The following is a 23,576-nucleotide window of genomic DNA, read 5'->3' as shown; positions in this document are numbered from 1 at the left end:
TTGTGCGTGCTCTCTCTCAGAAATAAACAAACACTAAGAAGAAAATGGGCTCGTGCTCCAACCGCAGCTATTTATTTGCTTGCTGTGTGACCTGAGTCAGATCACTGAACTTCTCTGAACCTCAGTTACCTTTAGTTCTATGGGCCTTGATTTCCTCATCTGTGCAATCAAAGGGACTGGATCCCTTTCTGGCCTCCAAGATGTTTTGTTGAGGTGTCTGGGTGTTTCAGGTGGTGCTTTGGGAGAGGTGGTCTAGGGAGAGAGCCTAGGAATAGTGATGCTATAGTGGGCTTTTCTGGGAATTCCAAAGTGAGGGACATCTTTTTTATTATTTATGGAGTTTTATTTATTAATGGTCACCCCTCATGCTCTTTTCGGGGCCAGAAAGAGGGCTTATGCTAAGAATGCCATCCCTTCCTGGTGAGTGCCAACTCACACCCCAATGAAAACCACCCAGATTTGTAGCTCAGTTAGTTTCCCCACCAACTGTGTAGAGCACACACGCCCAGGCGCGGGGGGTGGGGGGGGGGAGGGAAACGCCCTCCAGCAGCTGATAACATTGGCATCTGAGTTCTGAGGTTCTAGAGCCAGGCCGGGAGCTACGAGCGTCCCGCGGCTCTGGAAGGGCGGTCCCAGGCCTTCAGCGGGCGGAGCAGCGGGTCCCGCCTCCGAAGCCATCCTTTATAAGAGCAGCGCCGGGCGGTGCCAGCAGAGGTGTGAGCCACTGCTCCAGTCTGTGACCTGGAGACCCGGAGCCGGGCGCGGATTCACGGAGCCACCGAGACCCTCAGAAGAGGTGAGGGAGTCGTGGCAGGCAGGAGCCGACCCTGGACCGGCAGCTCTGAGCCGAGAAGTGTCTGCCTGTGCGTCCGTTCGCGTCCGCGAGTGTGTCCTCGCGGGTGTATGTGTGTGTGCTGTCTTCACAGGTGAATGGCGTGAGTGGGTTGGTGCGCGGGTCTGGGGTTTGCTCCCACGGGTGTCTCCGTAAGTGCCCGTGTGACGGAGGCCGAGTTTGGCGGAGACTCCGGGCGGAGGGAGGGCAGGAGTTGGAGGGATCGATCCCTGCCGCGCTCCCGTCCCCTTGAAACAAAGCAGGGTGGAGGAGAGGCGGGCACCCGGGCGCCGCGGACCCCTGGCGCCGTTAGCGCTAGCGGCGAGCGGCTGGAGCCCCTGAGCGCCAAGCTCCGGGAGGGGCGGGGAACGCGGAACCGAGCAGGTTCATCAGTGATCCGCTCCGGAGCAGCTCCCGGATCCACTAGGTGCCGTCTCCCCGCCCCGAGGTCTAGGTTCCCGACGCCTCCGTGTCCGCCACCGCTGGGCGCTGAGGTCAGCGCGGGCTGTGTCCCTGGTCCTTGGGAACGTGTTGGTACACGTCCCTTCAGGGCAATCGAGGAGGTGACTCATGGTGACAAGGAGACCCCGGGAAACGAACCGGGTGAGGTCAGAGCCCCGCCCGGGCTGGTGGGGGACAGTGGCGCCCCAGAAGTCAGCTTCCCGGCCCTCGGCGGTCTCTGACCCCCTCCCCCCCCCCCCCCCATCAGCACAGTGACCTATTTGGCTGGCACGAAGTGTTCTCAGGGAAGCCGGGGACGCGAGGAGGTCCAGGACTGGTTGTGCGGTCCCCGCCTCGCAGCGCGCCCTCGAGGACGCGGAGCGGTGGCCCCGCGCGGGGTGGGCCCACGCCAGCCTGTCGGTTTGAGAAGAGCAGGAGTCGGACACACCTCTGTTCCATCGCGCCCGCCGAACCCCGGCCCAGCTTGCCCGCGACTCGGGGTGCCGGACTCCGCGGAGGGAGCGCAGCCCTGCGCAGCGGGGCGGCGGGGCGTGCAGCCCTCGTCCGGGAAGGGGTCACAATCGGAGGGTGGGACTTCGGGGGGGGGGGGGGCGCGACGCTGCTCCGGGACTCTGTCAGCAGCATCCAGGGGCTCCCGGCGCCCCCCACCAAACTGCCCTCTCCAAGGGCGACAGGTCTGAGCGGAGCCGGGGGACGACGAGTCGTCCTTCGAACGCCGCCGCCCTGCGAGGGCCACAGTGCATCCGTCCTGTCGGGGGCCCTCTGGGGACCCTGGTGCCCTTCTAGTTCGGACAAGAATCTTGGATTTACTAGGGTTTGGCACTTTAGGGCGCCAAGGCAGCTCCCCTTCCCCTCCCTCCACGTCGCGTTTCGAGGAGGACTTTCGAGCGGTTTTGTTTTCCTTGCTTTCGTCTATTTTTATTTTCCAGGGATCTGACTCATCCCGTGCTTTGGGCGTGGAGATAAGGTGGAGGGCCCAAACCTCTGCGCGCCTGTGCGTGCTGTGTGTGTGTGTGTGTGTGTGTGTGTGTGTGTGTGTGTGTCACAGAGGAGCGCGCGGTTTCCCAACAGTGGCGGGGCTTTCGGAAGCCTGACTGGCTCAGCGTGACGTGTTTGCGGCCCCTGGTTCTCCTCCTAGTCCCCACCCCCCGCCACCTCCAGAGGGTGACGCGCAGCCCGAGTGGAAGCGAAGTTTTGGCGGGTGGGGAGAGCTTTGCAGGAAACTGACTCATCACAACTCCCTGCTGCTGTCCAAGGCTCTGCCCACGCACCTCCGACCCTGCGCCTGATTTCCTGGCGACCAGCGCCCCCTTCCGGCCCCGGCGCGAATAGCAAACACGCCTTCCCGCGGAATGTGGTTTCACCCGCCTTTCCTTCCCGCTCGCTTCGCCTGCGCAGAGATCGCTCGCCGCTTCTGCCAACGCCCCTTAAAAAGAGTACCCCATTGGTTCAACAGTGTGTAATGAGTCCTTACTGTTTACTTCGGAATTAAAATTGGTTGATATCTAAGGCACGAAGGCCAACAAAGGAAGCTCTTCTCAGTTACTTGTTTGTAAAACAAGGGTTTGTGTTTCTCAGCTTTCCCTGAACTGGGAGTTATGATAATGGTAGTGAGATCAGATGCGGAGCCTATGAGAGCCATATGGGCTGGGGTGTTAGGAGAAAGGATTCTGGTCCCAGCTCCTGGAAGCCACGGAATACCCAGCGTCCTGATGAAATCCTAGGCAGGCGCCTCCTCCTTGTGCCAGTGAGGCACTGAGACCCAGAATGTCCATTTCGGCCATCCAGTGTATCCCCTCTTGAATGGCACCCCAAGAGTGCCCATCTGGGGAACTGCCAAACACCTGCTTAAATCCCCCTTAATTTGAGTTAATTAATCTGGGGAGAGAGGGACCTATCAATATGGTTTTTTTTGTTTTTCTTGTTGTTTTGTTTTTTGAGAGAGAGAGAGCGCGCGCGCGCGCACACGCGCGCGGGACGCGCGCAAGCAGGGGAGGGGCAGAGTAAAGAGGGAATCCTAACCAAGCAGGCTCCACACTAAGGGCAGAGCCTGAAGCAGAGGCTCTATCCCCACCCTGGGATCACGACCTGAGCCAAAATCAAGAGTCAGTGGCTGTTTTGACCGAGCCACCCAAACAACCCTGTATTTTTTTTATTCTTTTTTATTTTTCCTTGAGAGAGTGTGAGTGGGGGAGGGCCAGAGGGAGAGAATCTTAAGCAGGGTCCATACCCATCGCAGAGGCCCCAGTGGGGATCCATCTCATGACTGTGAGATCATGACCTGAGCCAAAAATCAAGAGTGCAGTACTCAGCTGGCTGAGCCACTCAGGTGCCCCTGGATCTGTATTTGTAAAAAGCTCCCCAAGTGGTGTGCCTGGTTGGCTCAGTTAAGCGCCCACCTTCGGGTCAGGTCATGATCTCACAGTCGATGGGCTCCAGCCCCGCGTGGGTCTGTGCTGACAGCTCAAAGCCTGGAGCCTGCTTCGGATTCTGTGTCTGGATTCTGCGTCTCCCTCTCTCTTTGCCCTTCCCTCACTTGTGCTCTCTCTTTCTCTTTCTCAAACCTAAAAAAAATATTTTTAAAAAAGTTCCCCAAATGATTCTGCTGGGACTGTAGTTAATAATACAAAACGAGAAGAGTAAGGATGAACACCAGAGCGCAGAACGCAGGGCAAACAGGCTTGGGTTCAAATCCTGGCTCTGCCACTTGTGAGTTGGGTGGTCTTGGGCAAGTTACTTAATTTCTCTGAGCCTTTGTTACTTATTCTGTTAAAAAAAGAGAGAGAGAGAGAGAGAGAGCAAACATACTGCACTGGGTAACCCCTCTATGGGGCAGTGGCTCTTGGCCTTTTCAGTTTTCTGGTTTGGGGGCAAGCCTCATATCTCTTCAAACTCTTGCTCTTTAAATTTGGTCTGAGGTCACCTGGTGCCTCTCCTCCCCCATCAGCGCTGAGAGGTGGGGTGGGGAGGGGTAGGTGTGGCAGGGGTCCAGGTCTTCCTGCCCAAGGAGGTCACTCAGAGCCTGCAAAGCAGGACTTGTCCTCGGGAAAACCCAGTCCCTGCCAAGGTTGCACAGCCACTCAGCCCTGGAGTCAGGCCAGAGCAGGGCAGGTGGGTGCCAGCTCTTCGTCATGAGCAAACTCAACCTTGGTTTTCCCTCTTCTGAAGTGGGAGGAGAGGAACCGGGTAGACCGGCCACCTCTAATTTTTCTTGCCTGCAAAACGAGTTCCTTGGATGTAGCCAACATGGGGCAGGGGCTTCCAGGCTGTCTAGACTCCAGATCACCTGATGTGCCTGGCAGGATGTGGCTCAGCCTGGGAGAAATCATTGTCCTGCCCTGCCCAGCCCCTCCTCACCCCCAGGCCTCCAGCTTGATGACATCCTTGGGAAAGGCCCTCAGCACACAGCACCTGTCAGCTGCTGTCTGAAGGAGGTGGTGGCCCGGGGAGTGATGTGGAGAAGGCTCAGCCAGAACTGAACACAGAGCAAAATAATAACACTTCTGTTTTCCAAGCACTTCTGTCTACCAGGTGCTTTTCCCAGCATGTTACCTACATTAACTCAGTTAATCCTCACATCTATCCTCTGAGACATTCACTAATACTGTCTCCATTTTACAGATGAGAAAAAATAGAGCCCAGAGAAGTTAAGCCATTTGTCTAGGGTCACCCAGCAGAGCCTGGATTCCAACCCAGGCAGTCTGGCTCCAGAGCCCACACTCTTAACCACAAGAGCCAGCCTCTCAACTCTGTTCCATCTGCCTTGCCTGAAGGGACTCCCTGACCTATTATTGCTTGAGGATGCTTCCACAGTTCCATTTTATAGATGAGAAAACTGAGGCCCAGAGATATTAAGTGACATTTTATTTTTACAATTAAAAAAAATTTTAATTAAAAAAATTTTGTTAATGTTTATTTATTTTTGAGAGAGAGAGAGAGAGAGAGAGAGAGAGAGAGAGAGACACGCAACACGTGTGGGGGAGGGGCAGAGAGAGAGAGGGAGATACAGAATCCGAAGCAGGTTCCAGGCTCTGAGCTGTCAGCACAGAGCCCGACTCGAGGCTCGAGTTCACAAATCGCGAGGTCATGACCTGAGCTAAAGTCGGATGCTTAACAGACTGAGCTACCGAGGTGCCCCTTTTTACAATTTTTAAATTAAAAAAAAATTTCAGTGATTATTTAGTTATTTATTTATTTACTTAAAGTTTATTTTTGAGAGAGACAGAGACAGCATGAGTAGGGGAGGGGCAGAGAGAGGGAGAGAGAGCATCCAAAGCAGGCTCCTCACTGCCAGCACAGAGCCTGATGTGGGGCTCAAACTCACAAAACCTCAAGATCATGACCTGAACCAAAACCAAGAGTCAGACACCTAACCGACCGAGCCACCCGGCACCCCTTTAAGTGACTTTAAACTTTAGGTAGTAGGCAGCAAAGCTAGGACTGGATCCTAGGTGTTTTTTATCCCAGGGGCCAGGGTACTTTTGTTTCAGAACAGGGTTATCCCACATGGGCATCTGGGTAAAGGGGTTCAGGAGGCCAGAGAAGCTGTCCGCCTGTCCTTTCACAACGCAGAGTTCTAACCGCTATACGATCACGGCCCTTTCATTTGCTACCTGACCTCTTGGCCAGGGCTGGGGTTGGGAAACTACTGGACTCTGGCAATTCACACGTACTTGGGGCATTCGCACCCATGAGGGACACCTTGGGGGGACAACAAATTGATTTTAGTTGATAAAGCCTGGCGGTAAACAGGACTCTGATCCCTGCTATTGCAATAAACTTGTCTTTGTCAACACAAGTTTGTCCTTCAGCTGCTCCCTCCTCCAGTGACCTTGGGGTACCAGGTTAACCCAGCTCTGCCCCCACCCAGTGGCTGTTGGTTGGGGACTGGGGACGGCCTGTGGGAAGGCGATGGTGGCAAACCAGCTGGAAGGAGCCAGAGAGACCCCATGTTCTAGGAGGAAGACTTCATCTGAGCCAAGCACAGCCTGGTAAGGTAGGGTCCAATTTCCCGAGTGACCAGGACCTTACTTGTGTCTCGGCTGCAGGTGCCATGTCGGAGCCGTCCAGGGATGCCCACCAGATCCCACATGGCAGCAAGGCCTGCCGCCGCCTCTTCGGCCCAGTGGACAGCGAGCAGCTGCGCCGAGACTGTGACGCGTTAATGGCAGGCTGCGTGCAGGAGGCCCGGGAGCGATGGAACTTCGACTTTGTCACCGAGACACCGCTGGAGGGCGACTTTGCCTGGGAGCGTGTGTGGGGCCTGGGCCTGCCCAAGCTCTACCTGCCTGCAGGGCCCCGGGGGGGCCGGGATGACCTGGGAGGGGGCAAGCGGCCCAGCACCTCATCTACCCTGCTGCCGGGGACAGCTCGGGAGGACCACCTGGACCTGTCCCTGTCCTGCACTCTCATGCCTCACTCCCCTGAGCGGCCTGAGGCGTCTCCGGGTGCACCTGGCACCTCTCAGGGCCGAAAACGGCGGCAGACCAGCATGACAGGTGAGGATAGACACAGGGAAGGACACTAGAAGGAATCAAGACTCTCAGAATCTGTGGTGCGAGGGACCGTGTCTGGTCCTGCAAGGGACCTGTCTGGTCCAGTTTGCTCATTAGGCCATAGGGAAAGCAAGCCCAGAGAGACAGAGCAACTTTCCTGAGGTCCCATGGCAGGTATACAGCCATGACCAACTCACTAACATCTACTGGGAACATTTATTGTATGTCAGGCCCTTTGCTAAGGTGAATTTCTAAGGTAGGTTTCATTTAGTTCTTAAAGCAGTCCTGTTCCATATAACATTCTTGCCACTCTTTTATAGGAGTGGAAATAAGGCTCAGAGAGGTAGGGTGGTTTGCCTATGGTCCCACAGTGAATTTGCAGTAGAGAGAAAACTAATGACAGTAATTTCCCGGCTGCCCTATCCAGATCTAACTCACCTTCCCCATCACACACACACACACACACACACACACACACACACACTTCCATTCAGTCCTCAGAGCACTACACAAATGGTCAACTTCATTTTATATGTGAGGAAACCGAGGTTCAGGGCGATGCAGTCAAGAATCCCACAGGAAATTTACAGCTGGTGCAGAACTAACAATACTGAAGATAGTGGCTCACATGTATATGGCCCCATCGTGGGCAGAACACTTCTCATGGGTTCTCCAATTGCGTTCCTAGAGCAGTGTGGTTCAATAGAACTGTGCAGTGATGCAAATGTCCAGTGCCACTAGGCGCAATGTAGCCATTGAGCATTTGACATGTGGCTGGTGTGACTGAGGAACCGAATTTTGCATTTTATTTGATTTTAGTTCGTTTAACTACACAGGGCCACCACAGTAGTGGTGGGCAGCTAGGCTTGGAGCAGGCCCACAGATGTTGGTCTGGTTATAATCAGTCATGTCTGGGAAGCGTGATGGGATGCCTGGTAGAACAGTGCCGTGGGAGACGGGGTGGGAGTTGCCAGAGTTTTACCCTGTACTTGGCAATGTGTCCCTTTGGCCCTAGGGAGGAGTGCCTGCCCCCTCTGCTGTGGGTTTTGGATGGATGGCTCTGTTGGGCCCTCTTCCTCCTGGCCTGGCTGACTTCTGTTCTCTCTTCCCAGATTTCTATCACTCCAAACGCCGGCTGATCTTCTCCAAGAGGAAGCCCTAATCTGCCCCCTGGAAGCCTCAAGCTCCTAGAAATGAGGCCCACCGCCCCGCCACCCCCCTCCCCCCCACTGCCCCCACAGACCTCTTCTACACCTTTGCCTTTAGTCCTTCAGTTTGTGCGTCTTAATTATTATTTGTGTTTTAATTTAAACTCCTCCTCATGTACATATCCTGCTTGCCACCACCCTTCCCCCCCCCCCCCCCCCCCCCCAGCCTTTGGCATTTCCAATTATTTAAAAAACCATTAGACAGCAGAATGATAGGTTTATTAGAGCGCTAGGTATTTTTATTATGCGAACTATTATTTAAGACGTCTTCATCCTGTGCTCCCCATTTCTGCTCTCCCAGAGGTAAGGTGGGGCTGGCGTGACCCTCACCTTCTGGGTGGTGCTCCCTGGAGGGGCCTGGCTCCTTCAGCTCACCACCTCATGGGGGTTATGAAATTTCTGCCCCTTTCGTGCATTCTCAAACCCAGATTCTTTATCATTTGAGAAGTGCACAGATAGCACTTTGAAGGGGGCCCAGCAGGGTGGGGGCATCATCAACACTTTGGAGGCCCCTCCCCTTCTCTGAGGTCGGGCAGTGTGACCTTGAAGGGGGCACAGCCTGGAACACGGCTGGGAACGTGGCACTTTCCTGGCCCCCGATGCCCCGCCCTGCTCTGTGAAAGCAAGGGCGAAGGTAGGGTCCTGTAGCAAACCACCCCACCTCCTCTCACCCCCTCTGCCACCCACAGGGAAGCCAGTCTCAATGTTTGGCCTCCCCTGCACTTTTCTAGGAGCCCCAGACGCCCCTCTTTTCCAGCTGGGCTTTCAAGTCCCTCTCTGCTCCGCTCCCCTCCCCCATACCCTTTCCCTCTAGTACCCTCTCGGCCCTAGGTGGCAGCTCTGGGGTGCCTGTCCCCCCAGCTTAGTGGACTGGGAGGGAAGGGGTATGCTAGAAGTAGGGGTCCCCAGTTCTACCTCAGGCAGCTCAAGCAGTGGCCGCCTCCTCCTCTTACCTTCTGGGGCAGAGGTTCTGGTGGTTGGACAGGCCTTCTTGAGCGGGGATCCCTCTGTCAGGGGTATGTCTCGGGGAGCAGAGTTTTCGAGGAGGAAGAGTGTGACACCAGCCCCTGGAACCCCTCCAAGGACCTTCCCCACTGCCCACCCTCCCCCATTTCATTGCACTTTGATAGCAGCTGAACAAGGAGTCAGATGTTTTAAGATGATAGGGTAGAGGCTGTGGATAGGGTATGCTAAGTGGGCTAATGCGGCCCTGGGAGTTGGGAGTTATTGTCTTTCCCAGCACTGAGCATTGAGCCCCTGGAGGCATCGAAGCACTTAGTGGGTCTGACCCCAAACATCTTACGTTCCTGTAACATGCTGGCCTGGACTGTTTTCTCCTGGCTTCTCCTGTCTCCACCTAGACTGTAAGCCTCTGAAGGGCAGGGAACAAGTCCTATACTGCTCTGTGCCCTTCATAGCCCCCTTCCTCAGTGCTGGGTATACAGCAGGTGCTCAATAAATGTTTCTTGGTGATTTTACTGGTAATATTACCATTGTGGCCCACACGCCTTGTCATTTGTAAGAAGGAGTAGGCAGAAGTTCTTTCGGTTGTTTCCACAATGTTAACAATTAAGCATTTAAAGTTAAAAAACGCAGAGGCTTAACAAACAGACCATGAGCCAAAAAAGATGACAACGAAACAACCACGGTAAACATCACACCTCTGCAAAGATCGCCACGGTCAATATTTTGGTTCCTTGTGTGGTCTTTTTTAGTAAGGGATATGTTACTCACCAGAACTGTACCTCATTACTCATGGCGGAAATGCACATTAAAACCGCAATAAGATAACGCTGTACATCGACCAGAATGACTAACGTGAAAAAGACAATGCCAAGCGAGGGCAAGGATCGGGAACAACCGGAAGTCAAACCTGGCTGGCAGAAGTATGAAATATTTCAACTACTTTAGAAAACAGGCAATGCCTTCTAAAAATGGCTCCCCTCGTGCCCACCCCATGACTCGAGACTCCCCTTCCTGTTTGTTCTCACGAGAAATCAGTACGTATTTCCACCAGAAGGCATGTTCATGGCAGCGTTATTCTTGACCCAAGCTGGGAACAACCCAGATGTCCACAACAAGAACGGATGTGTAAATTGTGGTATCTTTCTAGAGTGGAGTATTATGCAATGTTAAAAAGAACAAAGTACTTTATGTGCACGTTTCTGATGATCTATTCATAGCTAACCACTCCAAGACTTAGTGGCTTAAAACGATGACCTTTATTTGCTCCTGATTCTGCAATTTAGCCAAAAACCACTTTTCAGATACGGGATAATTCTCTGCTGTATGGGACATGGCTTTGCTCTAGAACCCTAGGGGTCTGAGGTAGGGCTCTCCCACTGGGACTTTTCAGAGACTTCACACTGTCTACTTATCTGCCACGGATATTTCTAGTACCATGGGACACACAAGGTCGTATGTCCCAAGTGCTTGTCCTATAGCATGGACCTGTCACAGAGCCCTCTTTGGTTCTGGACTCCACTCGAACGTGGCAGCTCCCCATGCCATCTGGTAGATGGGCCAGAGCATTATTAGTATATGGCCTCCGAAGTCCACCTTGGCTCGCTAAAGCTATTTCTCTTTTGAGGGGGAGCATGTCCTCAGTACTTGTCTTTTCCTATAGAGGGAACGTCCCGGCACGTCCCAGTTCATTTGACCACTTAAAACAGAACATGACAGGTCTCTGAATTCTTGTAAAGAACGTGACTATGCCCCATTTCTTATCCCCTTTCCTGAAACGGATCAGAGAGAATGCGCTGGCCATATTGTTAGCTTCTTACAGTCAGAGGCTGTGTAGACTATTCTAGCAAAGATACCGTATCTGATATGATGCCTGCAATTAGGGCAACGATGTGGATAACCATCAACTGCCATGCTTCGTTTGGTTATTATAGGAGCAGTATGGGGTGGATGGAATGGGGATATGATGGGAACCACCTTGCTCCCTGCAGGCCTTTGAAAGGAGCACCGATCTCTGCACTGCCACCTGGCAAGCGGCGTTGTTTCCGATTCACTGTCTTGACTAGGGGGATAACTTAAGAGACTTCCATTCAGTCCTTCTTTCCATTAATGGCTCTTATTCCATAGATAAGGAAACTAATCAGTGCACGTTCTGCCAACTGCTAAATGTACCCACGCCTGTCGCTGATTGAGGGCTTCCTTCTGGGGGGCAAGTTTGGGTTCCTCCTCTCATGGGTGAAACAACTTCCCATGATGCCGGAGGAAACCGGAAGGATGGGAACATTTGAAGTGAGAAGCTGCATCACCACCAGGAACCCACGTTTCAGGCGAACAGAGGTGTGGGACAGGGACGGGGGCGGGGGGGGGGGGCATCAACTTTGGCTTCCGTGACTTCCCTTCAGCCAGCCTAGTGCCCAGATAAACATGCTGGCAAAAGTCACTGCGGCTTTACCCTCTCCCACCAGCCCACAGAAATGTGAGCTCCGTGAGGGCAGGTCTTTGCCTGTTTCATTTGCTGCCATGTCTCAGCACCAAAGGAGTGCCCAGCACACAGTAGGTGCTCAATAAATATTCGTTGAATGAATGAATTATTCACTGTGGCTTGAATTTCCTTCCTGACCCCAGCGTTCATCTCTCACACCCAGTTCTCCGCCTACCCCACTCCCAGGTGGCTGCCCTCATCACTTGACAATCAGTCTGGCATTTGAACATGGCCATCTGCTAATTGGCAGGATACAGAAGTCGGAGATTCTCTCAGTCTCCTTTTTTTTTTTTTTTTTTTTTTAATTTATGTTTGAGAGAGAGAGAGACAGCATGAGCAGGGGAGGAGCAGAGAGAGAGACAGACAGACAGACGACAGACAGACAGAATCAGAAGCAGGCTTCAGGCTCTGAGCTGTCAGCACAGAGCCCAGCATGGGGCTGGAACTCAGGGGCAGTGAGATCACGACCTGAGCCAAAGTCGGACGCCCAACCGACTGAGCCACCCTGGCGTCCCAGTCTCTTTTTAAGTCACAAATATAACAACGGCCAGCATTGATGATCATCTGCCTGCCGTGGTTCTAAATGCTTTATGCGGTTTATAGCATTTAATCCTTGCAACAGACCATGAACGGGGTGCTATTATTACCTCTGTTTTACAGATGAGAAACTGAGGCAATAAGCCCTTAAGCCACTTGCCTGAGGCCACCCCTCTAGGAAGAGGTGGGGAGCCAGGATATTCATGCTGATGACCCAGGTCACATTGCCTGCTTGTTCCATAAACGAGCAAGAGGAAGTGCCTCGCCCAGGGCCACTACCATCATGAAGACGCTGAGGAGGCTTGCGGGCACCTGTCTCCCCCGGGTCCTGACTCTGTCTCTGAAGTAACTCAGGTTTCTCAGTCATACGCAAGGCGTGCTATGTAAATGCAAATTTGAACCAAGCTCCCTGGCCCTGGTTTCCCACCAGCCGGCCTGAGCTCCATCTAGAGACAGCTTGGAGCCAGCAGCTGCAGCCAGGTCTGGACACTGTACCTCAGGACAGAGAGTCTTTTGCCTCAGGGTTTCCTAAACTGTCAAGTGAATGCAAGCATCTCCGGGGAATTGAAAAAGAGTGAGTGTGAAACTTTCCCATTGATAAAAACGGTCTCACTGTCTGGGATCCTTGTTCATTCATTCAGTTTCTGTAAAATTCAGTGTCTGAGCTCAGTGTTTTTAAGTCCAGCGACACCATATTTTAAAATTAACTCCGCTGCTTCCAAAAAGGCCTGGATCTAACTTTTTTTTCTGAGCACTTGGCTCCGGCCTCCTGCCAGCTGGCTCACGGCAGATTCTCCCCTTGGGCTGCAGCAGAGGGCAGCCAGGCTGAGCTCTGACCACTCCGGCTCCATCGGGGAGGACTGGGACCACCCCTGCCTCCTCCGTGCCCCTTTAATTTCCATGGTTGGGAGGTGGGTCGTGGGGATGGGGGGCAAATGAACTGAGGATGCTTTGACATCCTGGAGGCTGGGTCTTAAAAATTGAACTTCACTCTGTTCCCAGGGAAGTGGAGAGAGCCCTCACTGCTGAAAAGTCTCGGATTTGTTACAGTTGCACTACCAGCAGCAAACGATGTTAGTTAGCCCTACTTTCAAAATACATCAGGGGCGCCTGGGTGTCTCAGTCTGTTAAGCGTCCAACCCTTGGTTTCAGCTCAGGTCATGATCTCACGGTTTGTGAGTTTCAGCCGTGCATGGGGCTCCACACTGACAGTGCAGAGCCTGCTTGGGATTCTCCCTGTCTCTCTCTCTCTCTGCCCCTCCCCTGCTTGCTCTCTCTCTCAAAATAAATAAATACACTTAAGAGAATATTTAAAAAAAATACATCCAGAATCCTCTTGCCATCACCTCCACGGCTGCCCTCCTGGTCCAAATCGTTACTTCTTGTGTGAATTATCCTAACAGCCTCCTCACTGGTCTCCCTGCTTCTGCCCTTAAGTAGCACAGTCTATTATCCACAATGAAGGCAGCCAGAGGGATCATTTTAAAACCTCCAAATGGCTTCCACCTCACTTACGGTTAGAACCCAGGTCCTTACGTGGCCTACAGGTCCTCTTGTCTGTTCCTTCTGACCTCATCTTCTCCACTCTTCCCTCTATTACCTTCTCTCTATCACTGTCCCTCAGGTACACAAAGCATGTTCCTGCCTCAGGGCCTTTGCACTCACCATTCCCTCTCCTGAACACTCTTTTTCCAGATCTTCTTTGTAAGCTCTATTCCAACATCACCTCTTCATCCAGGCTTCCCCCAGCCACCCCATCTAAAATATGCTTCCCACCATTCACTTTGCTTTACTTTTCTTTGTAAGCAGTTATTACCTATGTTTTTTTTCCTTTCAGTTTTGTGTCCTCAGTCCCTAGGACAGTGTCTGGCACATATTAGGTGCTCAATAAATATTTTTGAATCAAAAAAATGAATGCCTTATTTAGTTCAATAAAGCTATAGAAACTCTCTGGGTACCAATTTCCTCAGCTGTAAAAATGGGGTAAAAAGGATGGTTCATTGTGAGACTATCAGTTTATTTAGAAATTACACTTATTAAATTTCAAAACTTTTTGTTTTGAAATAATTTCAGACACAGAAAAATTGCAAAAATAGTAAAGTAATACTTTTCACCAACAGTTCCTAAATTTTAACGTTTTCCCACGTTTCCCACATCACTCTCTCTCTCTGAATATGTACAAATTATTTTTTTTCTTTTCTTTTCTTTGTTTAATGTTTATTTACTTATTTTGAGAGAGAGGGAGAGAGAGAATCTCAAGTAGGCTCCGTGTTATCAGTGCAGAGCCCAACACGGGGCTCGATTCCACCAACTATGAGATTGTGACCTGAGCCGAAATCAAGAGTAGGACACTTAACCAACTGAGCCACTCAGGCACCCCTTAAATTTATTTTTGAGTGGGCAACATATCAAGATGGTACAAAATAACCAGTGAAACATAAATTTCCCTCCTTCTCCATCCTAACACTTTTCTCCAGCCCAACTGCTACCAGTGTCTTGTATATTCTATCAGAAATATTTGGCATATTTACAACTGTATAGGAATGCATGTGTATTTACAGGGCATACATTTCATCCACACATTTGTTCTTCATGCAAAGCGTACTAGACTCACCACTCTGCACCTTGCTGGTTTTATTCAACAATATATTTAGAAGGTCTTCACGCTGGCCCACCTATATCCTTTTCATTTTCTTCACAGCTGCCTAGAGGCCCTACAGGAACATATTTGAGCTTTAATCAGTTCCCTGTTGATGGAAATTTAGGTTGTTTCCAGTCCTTTGCTGCTATAGACAATGTGGTAGTGAAATCTTTCTATATCGTCATTGTGCGCATCACCTACAGGACAAATGACTAGAAGTGAAATTGCCGAGTAAAAAGCTCTTTCCTTTTTAATGTTGACAGATATCACCACATTGCTTCTCAGGAAAGCTGTGTCAGTTTATTCATTCAGTTCTTCCTTACAACGTGTGAAAATGTTTTCCTGCATCCTTTATAACACAGCACGCTATCGATTAGAAAAAAAATTTTTTTTTAATATTTACTCATTTTTGAGGGAGACAGACAGAGGATGAGCAGGGGAGGGGCAGAGAGAGAGGGAGAAGAATCCGAAGCAGGCTCCACGCTCTGAGCCGTCAGTACAAACTGACATGGGGCTCGAACCCATGAACTGAGATCATGACCTGCGGTGAAGTTGGACGCCCAACAGACTGAGCCACCCAGGCGCCCCGCAAATTTTTTTTTTTTTTTGCTTTGCCAATTGGAGAACTTAAAATATTATGTTGCAGTTTTATTTTGTGCTTATTTTATTTTATTTTTTAATTTTTTAAAATGTTTACTTATTTTTGAGAGAGAGATAGAGAGGAAGTGCAGAGAGGGAGACACAAAATCCGAAGCAGGCTCCAGGCTCTGAGCTGTCAGCACAGAGCCTGACTAGAAGCTTAAACTCATGAACTGTGAGATCATGACCTGAGCCGAAGTCGGATGCTTAACCGACAGCCACACAGGAGCCCCTGTATTTCTTTTATTACAAGTGAAAATAAATATTTTTCACATGTTGAAAAGCCATTGGTATTTTTTTTCCCCCATGAACTGTCTATTTATTGATGGTCCTGATTTCTCTATTTATTGATGGTCCCAATTTCTCTATAGGAACTCATGATCTAAGAAGGAAATGAGCTTATTTTCTGTGACATGTGACTATTTCTTCACAGTCTGTTTGCTTTTTAACTTGTCAGTGGTTAATTTTTTTTTGCCATTCAGACGTTTATTTTTTATTCTAAAATTTCTATTTCATCATATGTGTCAATCTTTTATGGCTTCAAACACTTTGTGATAAACCTGGAATGGCCTTACCTGCTCCAGGATTATTTAAAAACCCATCCCATGATTTCTTACAGCATCTCTTGAAACATACACAAGAGTAGAGAGAATAGAATGAATCAGTGGTGCCCTCGCCAACTTCAACAGTAATCAGAACAGGGCCAGGGCCTTAGTTCATCTGTGTCCCACCCATCCTTCCACCCCTCCATTACTTTGAAACCTATCCCAAACATACAATTTTATGGGTTTTTAATGCTTGAACTTATACCATCTGGAACTATTTTATTTTATTCTTCTTAAAGGATTTATTTCTTTATTTTTAAATGTTTACTTATTTATTTTGAGAGAGAGAGCACGAGCAGGGGAGGGACAGAGAGAGGGAGAGACTGACAGTGCAAAGCCCAATGCGGGGCTCGAACTCACAAACGGTGAGATCATGACTTGAGTCCATATCAAGAGTCAGATGCTTAACTTAGCCACCCAGGCGCTCCTAGATTTTATTTAATTTTAAGCAATCTCTACACCCAACTTGGGGCTTGAACTGAACCCCAAGATCAGGAGTTGCATGCTCTACTGACTGAACAAGCCACGTGTCCCCATCTGGAATTATCTTAGAGCCCTAACTTTGCTTTTTGCAGATAGCCAGTCCATTCTCTGAATGGTTTTTTGAGTAAACCATCTTTTTAAAAATCTTTTTAAAAAAATGTTTATTTATTTTTGAGAGAGAGCGTGTGAGTGGGGGAGGGACAGAGAGAGAGAGAGACAGGGACAGAGGATCTGAAGCAGGCTCTGTGCCGACAGCAGTGAGCCCGATGTAGGGCTCAAACTCAGGAACTGTGAGATCACCACCTGAGCCAAAATCAGACGCTCAACTGGCTGAGCCGCCCCGGCACCCCTTGAATAAACTTTTATCCACTGATTTGAAATGCCGCTTGTAACATACATGAAATTCCCATATGCATTTGAGTCTATTCCCGTCTATTCTGTTCCATTGATCCATCCCTGTATATTCATGCTCCAGTACCACTCTTTTATGATGGTTGTAGCTCTCCAATACATTTCGGTGCTAAGTTAGACTCTTCTCTAAAAGATGATTTGAATGTAAGCCTCCCCCGGTATTTGCAGACACTGAGTCACGGTGTACAGGTACCCCGGGGCAGTCTGTATACCAGCTTTAGCCATAATGTGCCCCGTCAACACTCTAAGGCATAGCATCACCCTGGCAACCAGAGCCTTGGGTCCGAGTCCTGGCTTTGCCACCGAGAGCTGGGTGACCCTGAGCAGCCCACCTCACCCTTCAGAGCCTCTGCTTAGAAGGACCTCCCCTCTAGTTCCAGCGGTCTACAGTTCTAAGCTTCTAGGGAGAGGGGCCTGGGGAGTATCAGGCCAGATTATGAAAGGACAGCCAGTCCTCGCTTCTACAGGAAGTCCTGTAGATAACACAGGAGATTGGCTTGCTGGGGAACGGAAAGGACGATTAAGCAAGAGACAAGACTGTTAACAGTTCCAGAGCTCGTGGGCTCCTGGGGGGCAGCGGTTGCCTCGTCACCAGGTCCAGGAGGCCAGCACTGGGTGCCCGACTGGGAGCCTTTAAGAGGTGGGAGCCACTGGAGTTGCAATGCTTCTTTTCTTTTGGAGGGGTGGTGGGGGGGAGAGGGAGCAGTGGTCCCCATCTGGCTCCTCTGACGAGGGTGCAGAGATCTGAGCCCTCTTTTCTCGAGAATTGGGAACTCTCTGCATGGTCTAATGAGGGCCCTTGAGCAGGGGACTGGGATAGATTGCCTACCTTAGATGGCTGTGTGACCTTGGGCAAGTTACCTGGCTTCTCAGAGCCTTGGTTTCTCTACAAGTCAGTGAGGGGAAGAGAGAGGGGGGAGTAGACCAGAGCAAGGCGTTCAGTGGTCTCTCAGACCCACCAACCTGGACATTTGGGTTCACTATTATTTTCAGTTATTGAAGTGGGGTGAAGGGCAGAACCAGTTCCTTGCCCCTTTGGTGAGAGAATGATGGAATTGGGGAAGCCCTAGGGTAGCTGTTGCTTATCCCATTTCTCTTTTTACTTTTTTTTTTTTTTTAATGTTTATTTTTGAGAGAGAGACGGAGCATGAGCAGGGGAGGGGCAGAGAGAGAGGGAGACACAGACTCGGAAGCAGGCTCCAGGCTCTGAGCTATCAGCACAGAGCCCGATGCGGGGCTTGAACCCATGGACCCTGAGATCATGACCTGAGCCGAAGCCCGACCCTTAACCAACTGAGCCACTCAGGTGCCTGCCCCCCGCCCCATTTTTCTTATGTGGTTCTCTGCTCCCTGACCCAAAGCTCGTGGTGCCTGCTCCCCTAACCCAGTCCCCCAGCGGGGAGAGCTGGTTCCTATAGATGCCTGGGAGCGAGATCCGTTTGCTCTCAAGTTTGGCTTTCACGTTTGTATGATTGCTTGGGCGAGGAATGTGGGGAAAGGGGGTAGGGCTGAGGGTGTGTGTGCATGTTCCTGGTCATGAGGGGCTTCTGACTGTCACGGGTGTGAGGTAGCGATAATGGCGGTGGGGATGTGGCAGAGGATGGAGGGGTGTCCCCGCTGGCTGAGTCTGAGGGGTGTTGACCCGAGTGACTCCGAGTGGCCAGGGACCTTCATCCGCGCCAAAGACCTGTGAGGAATGTCCTGTGAGACCCGTGAAGGAGGGGTCAGCGGTGGCTGAGTGGGAGCCGGCTGAGGAAGGAGTGTGTGTGCGTGTGACCCCACTATCTCTGAGGGGTCGGTCCTGACCGCGAAGGGGGCGCGGACTGTTTTTAGGGTTGCTACAAGGCCACGAAGGGAGAGTTGGCCATCCGCGACTGATGGTGTTCATACTTTGAGGCGGTGCTGGTGGTCGGGCTCCTGCTGTGCTTCTATCCCGGGGCCTCCTGACAGGCAGGGGGTGGTGCCTCGGAAAGGCCCTCCAGGGAAAGGACTGAGTGCTGGGGCTGTGGCCAAGTGGCAGCCGGTGAGGTGTCCAGAAGGTGCTGCCTTCTTACCAAATGCCAGGGAACTGTTGGAAATGGGCTGCGCTGACGCAGTTCGACCAGGAACTCCCAGAAAGGGATGTCAAGAGCATCCCATATCCTGGGATATGGCCAAAGGGAATTTGTTTTAGGATTCTCATTTCCTTTACTTGCGGGAGCCTGACAGACTCAGTAATGTGGCACCCGTATCGTTATAAACTCTTCCCCCAGGGCTTTGGTTCTAGAAGCTTCCCCACTGAGAGTCTTATCTTGCTGCCTCCTGTGTGTTATCTCCATCAACAGAAGTCCACGTGCAGCTTGAGTTTCCAAGTCTCACACCTACAGGCAAAGCCTGCCCACTCGGCCCTGCTCCAAAGCCCTTGTCTCACACATGTGCGTCAGGCATCCGTGGTCCCCAGGGGGCCCTTCGGCCCACCAAGGAGGGACCTTTCTAGGAAGTGGCCTTGGGCGAAGCCCATCCCACACAAACCAGCACAGTAGATCCTGTGCCAGTTCCACTACTGGCGTCACGGCTTGGGCAGGTCTCTTGCTTCTCAGAGCGCCCCTCCCTCGGTTTCCTCACATGTCAAGTGGGAATAAATCGTATCTGTACAGTACTCGGCTTTTATGAGGCTCAAATGGAATTCTGCCCCCATCTGCATCATCACCACTATTGTCAATGCCGCCTTCACCCAGCAGTCACTGTGTGCTGGGCACAGCTGTGAGTGCTTTATTGTGGGCTATGTAGTCAACGAGTATTTGCTGAGCGCCAACTGTATGCAAGGCACTGTTTGAGGCCCTGGGTAATTAGGTTACAGCAGTAAGCAAAAGAGCATACTTTCAACTCATGGAGGCTTACATTTCAGTAAGAGGAGATGGAGAATTTACAGAGTAAGTGAATAAAAGACTATTCTGAGAAGGTGACAAGTGCTAAGAGAAAAAAAAACCAGAAAGGGAGGGGGGCTGTGCCAGGGAATGGGAGGTGGTGTTTCAACTTGCATTATCATATCTAATCCTCACTGCAACCCTGTGGGGTAGACAGCAGTCCCTTGTTCCAATAAGGAAACAGACACGGTGGGGGGAAAAAAAAAAGAAGGAAACAGACATGGGAATGTTAAGCGATTTGCCCTAGGTCACACTGCTAGCAAGCGGCAGGACTGGGAGACGCAGAGGTCTGTCTGACTCCAAAGCACTGTGACTGGAAGTCACTTCCTCTCTTGGGCCTCCTTTTCCATGTCTATGATTCAAGAGGGTGGGATGGACTGCCAGGAGGAGGGGCACCTCTTCCTAATTCACCGAATGGAACACTGCATCGTGGCAAGACTGCTACCTTGCGCTGGCATTCAGTCGGTGCTCAGTAAATGCTTGTCACTCAAGTGCATGCTAGATCTTGGGAAGGGTCTGGGCAGAAGGAAGTCTTCTTGGCAGAGAAGACTGCTAACTGTCCTGTGGGGTGGGGAGCCCTGACTTGTAGCATTTGCTGGTTCACATGGCTTAAATACTCCCCCGGTGGCTGAGCCCAAGCCACTGTGCTAGAAAGAGACGTGCACAATTGGCTTTTGCAAGGGCCTCAGATCTGACTCCGCGATTTTCATCTATGATCTTAAAACTGCATCTGAAACAGATTTGGAAGGCCCCGAGAGAGGCAAAGATAGTAAGCTGGAGAGAAACAGATGGAGACACAAAACACACAGGAAGAAAGAGAAAGACTGGGGTGGGTGGGTGGAGAGAGATTGAGGGACAGACTCTACTTCCTTTAAAGTCTGGGGGGCTCCACAGCCTGGGGAATTGCTTCATTCAAGTCCTATGCAACCCGTGCGAGGGAACACGCCCAAAGGGAGGCTGGACCAGTGGCTCCGGACCCCTGGAATAAGCCCCCTTCCCTGAAACAGAGTCCCCTGACCCCTCCACTCAGCCTGTCTGTGACCTTTTACCCCAGCAGAGAAAGCCCAGAGGGGCCTTCTTGTTCCTGCTGTTCAGTTCCTCTGCACATGCTGTTCACGGCTTCTAAATCCCACCTGCCTCCTTTAGAGCTTGGCCCAAGTCCCATGCCCGGCAGAAAGCAGCGTGCCTCTGCACATCAAGCTCCTCCCACCCCATACAGTTTCATGTGCCCCAGACTTATTCCCCGCCCAGGGCAGGCTCAGACTACACCCCTATCAGACTCCAGTCTCCCTCTCTTCTGTCCTTGGGGTCTCACCTAGACAAAATCCTCATCAACTGACTGACCTCAGACCTTCAGCGACAGTGGGGAGGTCCCCAATTAATGAATTGGACAACGCTTTTATTTTTTTTATGTTTATTTTTGACAGGGAGAGAGAGAGCACATGAGCGAGCAGGGGAGGGGCAGACAGAGAGGGAGACACAGAATCTGAAGCAGGCTCCAGGCTCTGAGCTGTCAGCACAGAGCCTGATGCGGGGCTCGAACTCACGGACTGTGAGATTATGACCTGAGCTGAAGTCGGACGCTTAACCGACTGAGCCACCCAGGCGCCCCTCTTTCTTTTTAAAAGTAGGCTTCATGCCTAGCAAGGAACCCAATGTGGGGCTTGAACCCATGACTCTGAGACCAAGACCTAAGCTGAGATCAAGAGTCAGACTTCCAACCGACTGAGCCACCCAGGTGCCTCAGAGAAGACTTTCCAGGAGCAAACATCTGAAAGAGATGAGGCCACATAGATAGCTTGGGGGAAGAACATTCCAGGCAGAAGGAACAGAAAGGGCAAAGGCCTCATGCTGGAGGCCACGAGGTTGGGGATGGGGCATGAAGTTGGGGAGGCCAGCTGGGGTCCAATCAGCTTCATCAGCCATGGTGTCTTTTCTCCAGGAGCCACCAGAGGGTTTTCAGCAGAGTGACTGTGTTCGGCAGCCCGGTACCCCCTCACCATTCTTCTGTCCCCAGGCCGAAGCAGTATGGAGAGTGAACAGAGAGTTTCCCGAAAAGGCCGCAAGCTGGGCTCTAGCCGCCGCCGGCAGATGAGAGAAGTAGCCGATAGCCTGGATGCTGCTGCGGCCCCAGAGCCAGAGTCCTGGTCCTCCCAGGCTGCTGCCGAATTGCAAGCCTTCTTCCAGGATTGTGGTGCCAAGGAGAGGGGCTTTGTCACCCGCGAGGACCTGGCGGTGAGTCCAAGTCCCTAGCTCATCCCCTGAATCCCCTTTCTTTCTTTCCTTTTAAAGAATGTTTATTTATTTCTGAGGGAGGGTGGAGAGGATCCAAAGCGGGCTCCTCACTGACAGCACAGAGCCCGATGCAGGGCTTGAACCCATGAACCGCAATATCATGACCCAAGCCGAAGTCAGACGCTTAACTGACTAAGCCACCCAGGTGCCCCCTGAATCCCTTTTCTGTAGCCGTCTGAGACTTTCCATCCCAGGAAGGCAGGGCATGCCTGTTCTTTGTCCTTTCTCTCATCCAAAATTTGCTTTCAAAGAGGAACTCTCGTGCACTGTTGGTGGGAATGTCAATTGGTGCAGCCACTGTGGCAAACAGGATGGGGGTTCCTCAAGTATTTTGAAATAGAAAAGCCCCTACAATCCAATAATTCAACCACTGGGTATTTGCCCAAAGAAAACAGAAGCACCAGTTCAGAAAGATGTGTGCACCCCTGTGTTCATTGCTGCATTATTAGCCAAGATATAGAAACAACCTAAGTGTCCATTGACAGATGAATGGATAAGGAAGGTGTGGCATATACATATAAAGGAATATTACTCAGTCATACAAAATGGTCTTCTCACTTGTGACCACATGGATGGACCTAGAAGGTTTTGTAGTTAAGTGAAATAAGTCAGAGAAGGACAAATAGTCTATGATTTCACTTATATGTAGAATTAAAATCAAAAGAAATGAACAAACAACCAAAAAGCAGAAATAGCCTCATAAATAGAACAAACTGATTGCCAGAGGGGAGGTGAGTAGAAGACCGGCGAGGGGCACCAGGGTGGCTCAGTTGGTTAAGTGTCCGACTTCGGCTCAGGTCATGATCTCACGGTTTGTGGGTTCCAGACCTGTGTCGGGCTCTGTGCTGACAGCTCGGAGCCTGGAGCCTGCTTCGGATTCTGTGCCTCCCTCTCTCTCTCTGCCGCTCCCCAGCTGGCACTGTCTGTCTCTCTGTCTCCCAAAAATAAACAAACATTGAAAAAAAAAAAGGACAGACGGATGGGAAGTGGGGAACAGAGGCTTCCAGTTATGGAGGCCATGGGGATGAAAGGTACGGCATTGGGAATACAGTTAAGAGTATCATAGGCGCATCTGGGTGGCTCAGTTGGTTGAGCGTCCAACTCTTGCTTTCAGCTCAGGTTCTGATGATCTCCCAGTTTGTGGGTTCGAGCCCTACATCGGGCTCTGCACTGACAGTGCAGAGCCTGCTTGGGATTCTCTCTCTCCTTCTCTTTCTCTGCCTCTCCCCAGCTCATGCCCTCTCTCTCTCTCTCTCTCTGTCTCAAAAAAAAAAAAAAAACGTATTGTAATAGTGTTGAATGGTGGTGTCTACACTTCTGGTGAGCACAATATACATGTAGACTTGTCAAATCACTATGTTGTGTACCTGAAAGTAATATAACATTGTGTGTCAACGATGCTTCCATTAAAAATTAATTAATTAATTAATTAATTAAAATATAAAGACCAGTGGGCAAAAAGCACAATGTACATATCAGGTATTTATGTTTGTATGCAAAGAAATGTTCTCCATTTTGTTGGTTTTATTTGAGCTGGTTGCCTGCAAAACACATTTGTTACACGATAACATTAATGTTTTTGTGTCTGGCACAAATTATTATCTTTTTTTTTTTTTT

At 51.0% G+C, this 23,576-nt stretch overlaps 2 protein-coding genes across 3 annotated transcripts in view; both read left to right on the top strand.

The window, feature by feature from the left end:
• Positions 1 to 687: 687 nt before the first annotated feature.
• On the top strand, positions 688 to 9,484 carry CDKN1A (cyclin dependent kinase inhibitor 1A). Of its 2 annotated transcripts, none has more exons than XM_049653372.1 (3): positions 688 to 926; positions 6,343 to 6,792; positions 7,902 to 9,484. In XM_049653372.1, exons 2-3 carry the CDS (start codon positions 6,348 to 6,350, stop codon positions 7,949 to 7,951), a joined length of 495 nt encoding a protein of 164 aa, XP_049509329.1. In that variant the 5' UTR covers positions 688 to 926; positions 6,343 to 6,347; the 3' UTR covers positions 7,952 to 9,484. The 2 variants fall into 2 exon arrangements, with proteins under 2 accessions (XP_049509329.1, XP_049509328.1); XM_049653371.1 differs by having other exon boundaries at positions 709 to 796.
• A 7,788-nt stretch (positions 9,485 to 17,272) lies between these two features.
• The window catches only part of RAB44 (RAB44, member RAS oncogene family), a 39,511-nt gene continuing 33,207 nt past the window's right edge, over positions 17,273 to 23,576 (top strand). Inside the window, exons 1-2 of the mRNA XM_049653373.1 lie at positions 17,273 to 17,398; positions 21,682 to 21,899. Coding sequence (XP_049509330.1) covers positions 21,693 to 21,899 — 207 coding nt within the window. The 5' untranslated portion in view covers positions 17,273 to 17,398; positions 21,682 to 21,692. The remainder of the gene's footprint in view (positions 17,399 to 21,681; positions 21,900 to 23,576) is intronic.

Source organism: Panthera uncia, assembly GCF_023721935.1.
Source record: "Panthera uncia isolate 11264 chromosome B2 unlocalized genomic scaffold, Puncia_PCG_1.0 HiC_scaffold_24, whole genome shotgun sequence".
Taxonomy (NCBI): domain Eukaryota; kingdom Metazoa; phylum Chordata; class Mammalia; order Carnivora; family Felidae; genus Panthera; species Panthera uncia.
This window is presented reverse-complemented; position numbering and strand designations above follow the sequence as displayed.